The sequence below is a fragment of the Lates calcarifer genome, linkage group LG17 (genome assembly GCF_001640805.2).
Source record: "Lates calcarifer isolate ASB-BC8 linkage group LG17, TLL_Latcal_v3, whole genome shotgun sequence".
Taxonomy (NCBI): Eukaryota; Metazoa; Chordata; class Actinopteri; family Centropomidae; genus Lates; species Lates calcarifer.
In genome coordinates this window covers 21,258,258-21,269,565 of record NC_066849.1, presented here as the reverse complement: position 1 = coordinate 21,269,565, position 11,308 = coordinate 21,258,258, and the positions used below count along the sequence as shown (strand labels likewise).

At 37.7% G+C, this 11,308-nt stretch overlaps 1 protein-coding gene and 1 long non-coding RNA gene across 2 annotated transcripts in view; both read right to left on the bottom strand.

Moving 5' to 3' along the window:
• Nucleotides 1-478: 478 nt before the first annotated feature.
• LOC108896128 (uncharacterized) lies at nt 479-4,877 on the bottom strand. Its single transcript, XR_001963071.2, has 5 exons — nt 4,701-4,877; nt 2,308-2,670; nt 1,991-2,069; nt 1,522-1,583; nt 479-855 (listed from the first exon to the last, which is right to left on the bottom strand). It is a non-coding gene; the product is annotated as an uncharacterized LOC108896128 (long non-coding RNA).
• Nucleotides 4,878-5,295: 418 nt separating this feature from the next.
• Nucleotides 5,296-11,308, bottom strand: part of dock7 (dedicator of cytokinesis 7) — a 43,651-nt gene continuing 37,638 nt past the window's right edge. Inside the window, 7 exon segments of the mRNA XM_051077065.1 lie at nt 5,296-6,204; nt 7,275-7,442; nt 7,780-7,886; nt 8,028-8,171; nt 8,315-8,551; nt 8,682-8,771; nt 8,962-9,096. Of these exon segments, the coding sequence (XP_050933022.1) occupies nt 6,162-6,204; nt 7,275-7,442; nt 7,780-7,886; nt 8,028-8,171; nt 8,315-8,551; nt 8,682-8,771; nt 8,962-9,096 (924 nt within the window). The 3' untranslated portion in view covers nt 5,296-6,161.

Genomic DNA, 11,308 nt, shown 5'->3' with positions numbered 1-11,308 from the left:
ATCAAAAAATGTCATAGTATAGTAAGATGTCAAAAATGGTCAAAAATGTCATAGTATTGTAAGGCATGAAAAAGTCAAAAAATGTCATAGTATAGTAAGATGTCAAAAATGGTCAAAAAATGTCATGGTATAACATGTCATCAAAAACCATCAAAAAATGTCATAGTATTGTAAGGCATGAAAAAACATCAAAAAATGTCACAGTATAACGTCATCAAAAACCATCAAAAAATGTCATAGTATAGTAAGATGTCAAAAATGGTCAAAAAATGTCATGGTAGTCATCAAAAACCAGCAAAAAATGTCATAGTGCTAGTAAGGTGTCACAAATGAAAATGTCAAAAAATGTGACAAAAAGTCATAGCATAAAAAGGGAAAGCTGTACCCCTAACCCTAATCTGTAGTTTAAGAAATTGTAACCCTAACCTCCAGCTACAAATATTGACTTTCATACAATATTAAACAGATTGGCAAAATATTCAGTGTTCAGAAGTATTTATTTGAGTAAGATAATTCAGTGTTGCAGCAGCAAAAATAGAAAAAGGCATAATACAAACAAGACAAGACATAAAATAAGGTAATGTATAACAATATAAACAGGACTATGTACACAGTAATAGATTGGAGTACTGATACTGCACTGTTTGAAATAGCAATACCAAAATGAAATGATGAGCACAAACACTGTGTAGAGGTGTATGTCTGTGGAAAACAATGGTAAGATCACTGCTTTAAGATAGTTCCTTTGTCATAAGCCACACGTCATAGTATAGTAAGGCATAAAAATATGTCCAAAAATGGGACTAACACATGTTCTTGTCTCTGCAGGAGGAGAAGACGACAGCAGCTGAAGACCTGAAGTGGATGAAAAAAAACAAAAAACAAAAGAGGCTGTTAACTGGATAAAAGACCTCCTCCATCTCACTACTGTAAATAGTGTTGGTTTCCTGTTGTTCAAGTGAAAACACCTTGTTCTTCTCTACCATCTGTAATGTAGTCATGGGCACATTTTCCAAGAACTAATATGTCTTTATTAAGCACAAAGATGCTCAGTAGACATGTTCTTCTCTGGAAAATATGTTCATAACTACATGAACCCTAACCATCTCTAACGAGTGTTTCCTTGTGGTCAAATGTCTGGAATAAAATAATTTCTCTATTTTGAAACTGATGTACAAATCATTTTATTGCATTTTTATTTTAAGAAAAATGTCATGATTCTCAAGTTTTAATTTGTTAGACCTATTTTATAAGTGTTTTTATCTCTTTTAAAGGTTCCTATTTATTTTTACACATTTTAAAGGTTTTACACTTGCTTCTCAAAAGGGTTTCTATTCTAAACTATGGTTTTATATATATTTATTATACATAAACTTTTTCCTACATAGTTGAAAAATATTAATACTAATTAAAACTGATAAGTTACAGTTAGAATTATTTGTTGACAAGAGGTTTTAAAGTATCAAACTGCAGCTGAGATAATGATAAGAGTCTGACTGGAAAGAATAAACTAACACTGACCTTCTGGGAACGTCTTGATGTCTGTCTCTTCTCTCTGTGATTTAATGGTTGAAGCTTGAATCCTGTGGAGAAAAATACAACAAACATTCATATAAAGATGTGATAGAACCCAAAATGAAGCAAAATCACAGTTTCTAGTGTAGAACTGAACTGAATAATAATGATCAAAGTCCGCAAAGGTCTGACTATCAGATCTAAAGATGATCTGGTCAGATTTTCCTGTGGTGTGAGGTGTGTTCAGAATGATTTTACCCTCCCTGATCTGCTCTGAAGACGACTGGGGCTGCCCAGTTAAATATTACACATGTTCAATATTTCCAATCAGAAATACTGTTGTGTTCCTGAACTATGTAAATTAATAATGAGTGAAGTCTTTTGTGACAATATCAATCAATCAATTACTGACAATAAACAATTAAATGTCAATGCTCTGTGTTGGACAGTTGATGTAAAGCTGTTTGTCAATTACCTGGAGGCCCCAGTCCTGGTTTCAAAGAATTTTTTCATTACACAAAGACTGTCTGTGATCAGGGATGAAGTGGTGACATCTGGAGGAAATAGAAATATGCAAAGGAAAGTGATCAATACACTACTACCTATTCCTCATCAACAGTTTAACCATGAAAACACTGATAAATATTCAACATTACAGCTGAACCAGAACATTTAACATTTTATGACCATTTCTGATGCCTTACTATATTATGACATTTTTTGAATATTTTTTATGCCTTACTAAATAGTGCTCTGTGTTGGACAGTTGATGTAAAGCTATTTGTGAATTACCTGGAGGCCTCTGTCTTGGTCTGAAAGAACAACTTAATTGTCAAAGACTCTGTGATCGTAGGCTACGTTTCTGTGATTGCGGACAAAGTCTCTGCGATCATGTACAATGTCTTTGTGATCGTGGACGATGTCTCTGAGATCATAGACGCTGTCTCTGTGATCATTGACAATGTCTCCATGATCGCGGGCAGTGCCGTCAAATCGGTGACCCCCGTCTCCGCCGATTCTATCGCAAGGTCTCTACGAAGCATGGGACAATGTCTCTGATCATGGACAACGTCTCTCTCATCTTTGACAAGGTCTCTCTGATCATGGACCATGTCTCTGTGATCGTGGATGATCTTGTGGATGAAGTGGTGACACCTGGAGGAAATCAAAAAGAAACATACAAAGGAAAATGATCAATACACTACTGCCTATTCCTCATCAACAGTTTAAACCCAAAACACAGATAAATTAAAATATCTTCAGATAAAATAGCCTTTATAATAATTTCTAACAGTAATCTCAGCTCATACATTGTGACCTACTCTTGAGGCTTAAAACTTGTGGAGTACTGCAGAGTTTAAATCTAGTTTTCAAGCTTGTATTTAACACGTAACTGAGCTCAATAAGGTCTCAAGTCACCACTGACAAATTCCTACTCAATAATATATACAGCAGGGATCAGTGGATGGCTATGGACAGATTACTACCACAAAGCTACGACGACACAAGGCCCGAGGCTTGTACTACGAAGCGAGATTACTGCCTTATCAGGGAAACTTTTGGAGTAACTTTGTGACGTTAGGTGTAACTTCCCCATTAACCCGTACTACGAAAGGTGGATAGGTTTTACCCGGGGTCTGCTGCCATGGTAATTTACGCTGCATCTCTAAACTGCTCCGAGCAGTTTATGTTCGTGGTTGACTCGGTGTTACCGGTGTTACTTCTACTAAGTACCGCCCCACAGCTGGAAGAACCAATAGATATTGGCACAACGACTGAGAGAGACTGACTTCGTAGGACGGGGGTTTTCTAAAGACCTCCCAACCCTCACTATTGTCCTGAAAGACAATATAATGCGACAGTCTGTTGTAATTGTAGGAAACATACCAAAACATGCAGTATTAATGATGGGAAATATGAATGTGTACCACTTTACAGGATGTTTATATTTCATCCAGGTTCGGATTCCCACTGTGGCTGAAATACTGTTAACATGAAGTTCATACTGAACATAACAGCATTATATTCATACACATACAGCCTGAGTGTTCCAGGCAGAACATCATTAACAGAGAGTAACAGCTCATTTTCAGACACGCGACCCACGTGTTGACTGTAATCCAAGTATCCGAAAAATTATCACGTATTTTACGTGTCCATACATGTCATATTACAGATTAAGAACCCAGGGAATATTGGACAAGTCTCCCTGGCTTTGTTGGCGGCCGTGGTTTAACATTGTGTCGTTAGAATCTCTTTAAATTACTCATAAATCGACAGAATTAACGTGCGCTCTTCATCTGAGATGATACGGCGCAAGCCAGTTTTATGCACAGCACTAACTCCAATTAAGTTAACTCAGACTCAAGTTACCGACATCTTAACCACCGCCGTAGTACCGTTTAACAAAGATCGAGGCAGTCAGGGTTTGTCAACCCCGACTTTCCTTGATAACCCCAAGTTAAATCAGAGTAGGTTAAACTCTCTTCGTAGTACAGATCTCATAAGTAAATGTGAAATCGCCAGCTTAAAACGCAACACGATGCAATACCACCACAAATAGACACAAAATGATCACATCGACATGATAATCCGCCATAAACGCTGACTTAAAATTATCAAAATGGACCACAAAATTACAAAGCAGCAGTAAAATGTCTGCAAAGAAATTGTATAGAGATGCAAATGGAGTTGTCAACATACAAACTACCACCTTCCTCAATTCATGTCAGGCACACTATAGACACAGAAAACAAACACGCTTTAACCCACCCACATAAAAACGACGAAAAAAAAGGAGAAAAGCCTTAGTTGCACCATTTAAAGGTAAGGCTAATGCCACTCGATGCTTATGCTAATGCTAACACCCTGGTGTACAACAGCCAGGTAAAGACCAGTTAAAATGACCAAGATGGAACACAAGGTGACAATGAGACGCAACATGTTTGGTAAAGTGAAAACAAATGCAAACAGGGATTTATACAGACGGATGTCCATCCACGTTAGGTGCCCACAAATCGTACCAAGGACGCCCAAGTCACAGAAACACAAGCACTCTAATAAACGACTAAAAATTGAATCAAAAGATATCATTACAAGGTAATGCTGATACTAAAGCTCGGTGCTAATGCTAACGCTCTCTGATAACGTTAATGCTAACGCTAGCCGCTAACTGTTTGCCTTACCTTCACGCTGCAGGTGTGTTCAGCGTCCAATCTCACTGGTGTTCAACACTAAAGGAGGTCCAGGTTTTGGTTTAGCATCCAGACCTCTTCTGAAACGACATTTTCTCACAGTACTAGCAAACAGACGCAACCGTCAGGCTTGGTTTAAATCTGTCTCCGCCTCTCTGCGCTCCTCCCCCAGACGGTCATAGCCAATGATGAGATACGTCGAGGCCAATGACGAAATACGCCATGCGCCAGACCTGCTAGGTGATCTTAGCACTGAACAATATCTATGTCTCAAACAACTTGGAGAAAATTATAAAATAGGTTTGATTTGTGCTTAATGTGTACTGCTTTGTGCATGAAAAATATGGACATATGGTATCAGTGTCCAGCAGTCAAATAAATTTTCTGATTTAGCAGTGTTCGTAAGTAATACATTGTGAGCCTAACTTAGTTATTTTAATATAAATCAATATAAGGAGAGAAAGGTTAGTAGAAAAGTAGTTAGTACTATCAAGTATCAAAATGTTTGCAGACTTGATTTACTATAACATGACGTGAACAAGAACACACATTAAGGGCGCAAGAAATTTTTCAGCATACACAAACAGAACATTAAAATATTTATTTAGTAAAATATTTAAAATAAACAAAACAAAACAACATAAAATTATACAAGGATGTTTTAAGTACCTAACTTTAAAACATTGCCGCTTCAACTAAAAATGATAATAAAGCATCATGTTAAATAATGGTACAATTTTTTTGCATGTTTTTACCACCCCAACCCCCCCAAATTCTGAATTACATAAACTTTCAAGTTGTAAAATGCATTGCTACACCATAATAAAAAAGTGCACACATGAATTTGAATACATTTTTTTTTGACACATCGTACGTAATTAAAAAGACACCTTGACTTTTAAAACCGTACCTTTTCTGCAGTCAATTGTCAGAATTTGGCGAGAAAAAAAAGGTTTGGCACTTTAATTTACCAATAAAGGGATCTTAGAGCATTCTTCGTATTCTGTGGTTTGTTGACTTACAGTCAACAGATTCTTTTGGTTTCAAGAGTGAAGCCTCACATTATTAGCTTTTTTTTTTTTAAAGGTAGCATAGGGACAAATATAAAAACTTGTTCCCCACTGTAACAAATGACCAGCAAAGAAAATTCTAAATGCCAAGGTATCCCTTTAATCTTTAAGATCCACTTGTTCGTCCCTCTGATTGTGTAACAGTTTGTCTGTAAACAAATTAAGACACTGGAATGACGTACCAAGCTGCAACACTTTTAGCCTTTCTTTTAGCTCAGTCTTAGAAACACTGACCAACTTTGAAGAGACACTCCTATTTACACTTGAGAATAAATTAATATTGCAATTTCTGTTGTGCGTGTGTGTGTGTGTGTGTGTGTGTGTGTATATATATATATATATATATATATGGTGTGTGTGTGTGTGTGTTTTTTCTTCATCTTCAAATGTCAAGCTTGCGAAGACTCATTCTGCTGAAGGAATCTCTGGAGACAGAAAAATAAGACACAAGGTATTTTATTTACACAGGCAAAAAGATCTGATTTTCAACTGTTTGAAACACAAATATGATCTTTTCATTGATAAACAAAAGTAATCTGGAGCATTGACTGGATTTACATCCCACTAATCTTTGCATTTTGTTTTCTACAGCCATTTGCTCTGAATCCAACTTATGAGGACGATGAGATTTTGAGGCTCTGAATGCCCCACGACTGAAATGTCCAGCAGGAAACTCAGTAGTGCTTTCATCCAATAAATTAAAGTTAGTGTGTGGTATTTTTATGTTAGGGCTGAGCAATATGCAAAAAGAATCATATTGCAATTATTTTGACAGATATTTCAATTGCAATATGAGTCAATTTTCACTTAAATATGTCTAAAAAATGATGATGATATGATTTTGTGTTGGGGTCTGTACCAAACAAACATGTTCCCTTACATTTGGAGAATATTATTTGTAGGCTGCAACATCTCTGAAACACTACAGTGTTTAATTTATAATGGTATGTTGTGACAAATTTGACCTTTATTAAAAAATCACAGCTCCTGTGATATTACACTTCTTGATCATGTTTGGCCCTATTTCATATGCAGCAGCATTGATATGAATAACAAATACAGGGTTCCCACAAAACCTTTTACACAGTTTTCCATAATTAACTTGTACACTGTTACTAATTCTTGATTTGTTAGGGTATGTGGCTTTGTTTCCTTTACTGTGGGGCTTGAAGTTATTAACTGATTAAATGGACTGTATTGTTCTAAAGTAAACATCCACTGATTGATTTTTGATTTTCTGGAATACAGCTCTAACAATGTTCAGACATTCAATGAAAAGTGAAAAATGGACAAATGATACAAACGCACAATGTTTAGGGTGAAAACTGCATCACAAAACATACTCTGAAAGACCCAAACTACCTTGTCAAGCTGTCCGTTTGCTGCGTGATTTTACAGAAGCAAAAACAAAGACTGATTTAATTTAACATCCAAACCATATTATCTACACCCACACTTGCTCATTCTCTCTCTCAGTGCCAGTGTTCAGTCCTACCTGTGTGAGTTGACCTGCAGTACAGGTTTATAAAGCTGAGGGATCTTTCTGTTGATGAGCGGCTGCAGCGCCTCCTTCAGTCGGTGGTAGTTCCTCTCCAGCTCTCTCTGGTACTCCTTCTGGTCTGGGCCAATCAGGCTCTTGTTCTTACGCAGGGCGTCTTCACACCTTTGGCAGAGAAATCCAACAAATACTGTCATGTAGATTCTGTACTGAACTGTTTTGACAGGGGCAGCAGTTTTGAAGCCAAAAAGCTTGCTGGATGGAGATTCTATGCTTTGCCCATTGTTTTGTGGTATACTATAGTTTACTGGGGCATTATAAAAATATCCTTTTCTATTCATTACATTACAAGGTAATTTCCTTATTATTTTAAGATGCAGATCATGTTGTTGTGAGATTGCATTCTCATAAAACATGTCTTCCAGATTACCTCTCGTGTCCCTCAAACAAATTTTCCAAGATGCTATTGACAGGTATAGAATTAATCATCCACAGCCCATACCTCTTGGTGAAGTCTTTGAAGCAGAGCCGTAGCTTATTGTGGTGTCTGTACAGTTTTGGGTCACTGGGGATTTCTGACAGGAACACCTGAGCCACCTCCAAAGGACCCTGAGAGAAAAAGAATTTGATTATCCATCCACAGCTGCACTCTTATACATTACTGAGTATTTGCTAATAACAGTAATAATTATGTGGAAACTGTGAGAACTATGTGTGTGGTTAGATACAACTGATATCTCGAAACTTTACCTGGTTGACAGTTGTACCAACTGATCCCTGTAGGACCATCTGCAGCATCTTGGCATCAGCAGGGTCTTGGTGGGTGGCAAAGGCCAGCTCCTGAGTCTTCTTTTGCATGTCCTCTATTGCCACTTCGATGGGTGTGGAAATAATCTGGGAAATGATGGAAGTTGTTTTAGTGATAAGGGTGAATGTGCACAAGATTTAGACAAGATACAGCCTCACTTTTATCTCAAAAAAGAAAACATAGCATTTCACTAGTATTTCCATTAAGCAGCTGAAAAACAGTGACTTACCTCCTCTTTGTGGATGATGTTTATCCGTGTCTTGATGTACGGGAAGGCGTGGGAGGTGGTGAGGATGGTCTTGCGTTTGAACTGTTCATGCAGATCCCCATGTGCCCGCCCATCCAGGGTGAAAGGGGTGCAGTACACAAAACGTCGCAAGTTGTAGTTCTTGTCAAAGTAGGTTATGCGGTCCTTCATCTCATAAGTGTCGAAGTACGGCTCCACATATGTGATCTGGATGAATGCCTGCAGGGGGAAAGATGCTTCAGTTTTTAAGTTGTGTTTCTACTGTTATGTTGGATATTCTAACAGCTCAACTAAAATTGCTGTCAGCAGCCATTTATCGAACAGTGTGGACACTCTGCCCAACACCGACCTTATTTGGGTCCAGCTTGCACTTGTCCACTGGGTTAGAGTCCTTAATGACTTCTACCTGGTCCTCTCCAAATCGCTCCCCATAGAAACCCTGAGAAGAAATGCAGCACAGGACCTCATTAGGTTTTGGTAGAGAACTAACAGCAAAGTCCTATGTCTTAGAGAAAACTTAAATCAGATTGAACACAACATTGACACTGAAATGTAGCTGACCCACATAGTTCCCTTGAAAGTCAATGTTTTTTTGTTTTTATTTTATAATGTCATTTTGTGGTATTTACCTCCAGCCTGTGAGAGATTTCTGCCAGCTTCGTGATGGCAGGCTCCTTGTACACAAACTCTTGCTCATCTAAGTCGCCAAATTTTGAACCATAAAATCCAACTCTGAAGTACGTACCAAACATCCTCTTTCCATCCTGTGAGCAGAGGAAAATAAACATTAGTGCTTGATCAAGACTTTAAAAAATTGTCAAAAACTGACAACTTAGCAACATCAAAGGTCATCGTCGAAATCAGATTCCTGCCAGAGACACTGTGAAAACCATCAACTCTTAAAGAGTTTTGTAACATACTGTACTTAATGGTAGAGGCCAGTAAAAATTTACAACCAAATGGTAGTGGTATTTATTTAGTGTTTTTGCTTTCTACTCTGATGGGAAATCAATCCAAAAGTAAGACACTTCAGCTCAATGTCTGTACAGTACACAGGTGTGAAGGAAAGGAGAGAGGGTTGTAGTTTGTTCAGACAAATGACAAGTAAAAGTGCAACAGCAAGGTTTATGATCTGCAAAGCAAACATAGCTAACATAGAAAAGACCTTTTAATTTGTTCACTTCTATTTAATAAGTGAACATTTTGCTTATTTTGCTCACTGTATAGCAGTGTTTCGATGTCATCTATGGAAGCCAGTATCAGATAGAAAGCAGCCAAGATCGTCATTCACACAATAGTCAATAGTCCCACAGTAAAATCAGCAGGCATGACATATTTGCATCCATTGTAAAAGTTCCACCGTTTACAAGCTTGTCCTACAGCTATTTCACCTCTAAAATAGACAGCAGACAGGCAGGTGCAGCGTTTCACCTCAGAATAACAGGCAAAGACAAAGATCAACAGAAAACAACAGCCTATTCGAAATCATTCCTTAAACAGAGAGCAGAATATCTGCATAATACAAGTAAGTATAGGAGATACATCTAAACAGGCATTTTGGCAGTAAATTGAGCTCAACTTTAACTCTGACTCTTGTTTTTGCCCAGCTTGTATGTACATATTTTCTATGGCTGTTTTGTAAAAACATTAGAGAAGCTCAAAGATCAAAGCCAGAGAAAAGGCTGCTATGGGCAGCCTTAGATGGCGCATATCACCCATGAGTCACAAGCAGAGAAAGATGAACAAAGGAAACACTGAGAGAAGAGTCTTTGCAGAACAAAAATGGCCATAACTTCTTCAAACTGATGCCTAAACTCAACCACCCCGTGATGTGTTAGGAAGTATTGAGGTTCGATGACGGGAAACCACCAATCAAATACAGAAACTCTGATTTTTGTTCTGCACAGACCTCTGTTTGGAAAGAATATCCAGACAGAAACAACAATACAGTAAAGTACATACTTTAAGTCAGGAAGTACAGCAGGTATGACACAGGTGTGTGAAGATAAGTTTGTATGTGTGTGTGTATGACATGAGAAATGGGGAAGAAGAAATTTAAGGCAACTGGCATACAACTTCTTGTAAAAGATAATTCGATAAACCCTCGAAAGTTTAGGCTAATCTTAAAATTTATGGCTAATCTAAAAAAAAAAATCATTCACTTCAAGTGCTAATTTAAAAAGAAATATAAGTAGTAATTTAAGAAGCCCTGAAAACTAAGGAACTTACCACAAGACACAATTAAGTAAAGTGGGAAGGAAGGGTCGGCAACCAGGGAAATCAAAAAGGAGAAAACAGAACAAATTTTAATCAGGACTGGGGTCCTCCAGAGAATTTCAAAAACAACACAAACTAACACACAACAGCAAAAATATCTCCATTGATTTTGAGAAAGAACATAAACTCATTGTGGAGGATCCAGACCATGCAAAGGCAGACAGTTACAAAGAGCAAAGAAAGACAAAGTGAGGAAAATAAAGATCCACAACCTTCAGAAACACACCATGCACTCTCGGTGCATTTCCAAAAGGAACAAGGAGTGCTGTCCAAGTCATGCAACAAACCATGAAACTCAGAGGTTAATACTGTTAAGAAAAGAACAGAATGGATGAAAAAAAAAAAAAATCAGGGGTCGATTTAGTTTGAACTATTAAAAGAAAGGGCAAGAATATGAACTAATCAAAATCAAAAGGGATAAATCAAGTAATCCTGAGATTACTGTGAGATGAACCCTCTTGGACAAAAACATGACTGCCTCAGGAATTTGGTTCTAGCTTCGACCCAATACAACACCTTGTATTTTAAAAGGCTCATTTGATTGTGTGTGTAGAGAATGACCCATGGCTAGAGCGGGGAGGCTAACAGATACCCTTCATGTAAAAACAGTGCACTGAAATCGAGCCCTGTTGTTGAGGATGAGATGAGATGAAGTGTGATGGGTGTGCTCTGACTGACACACCAGCAGACAGACAGAAG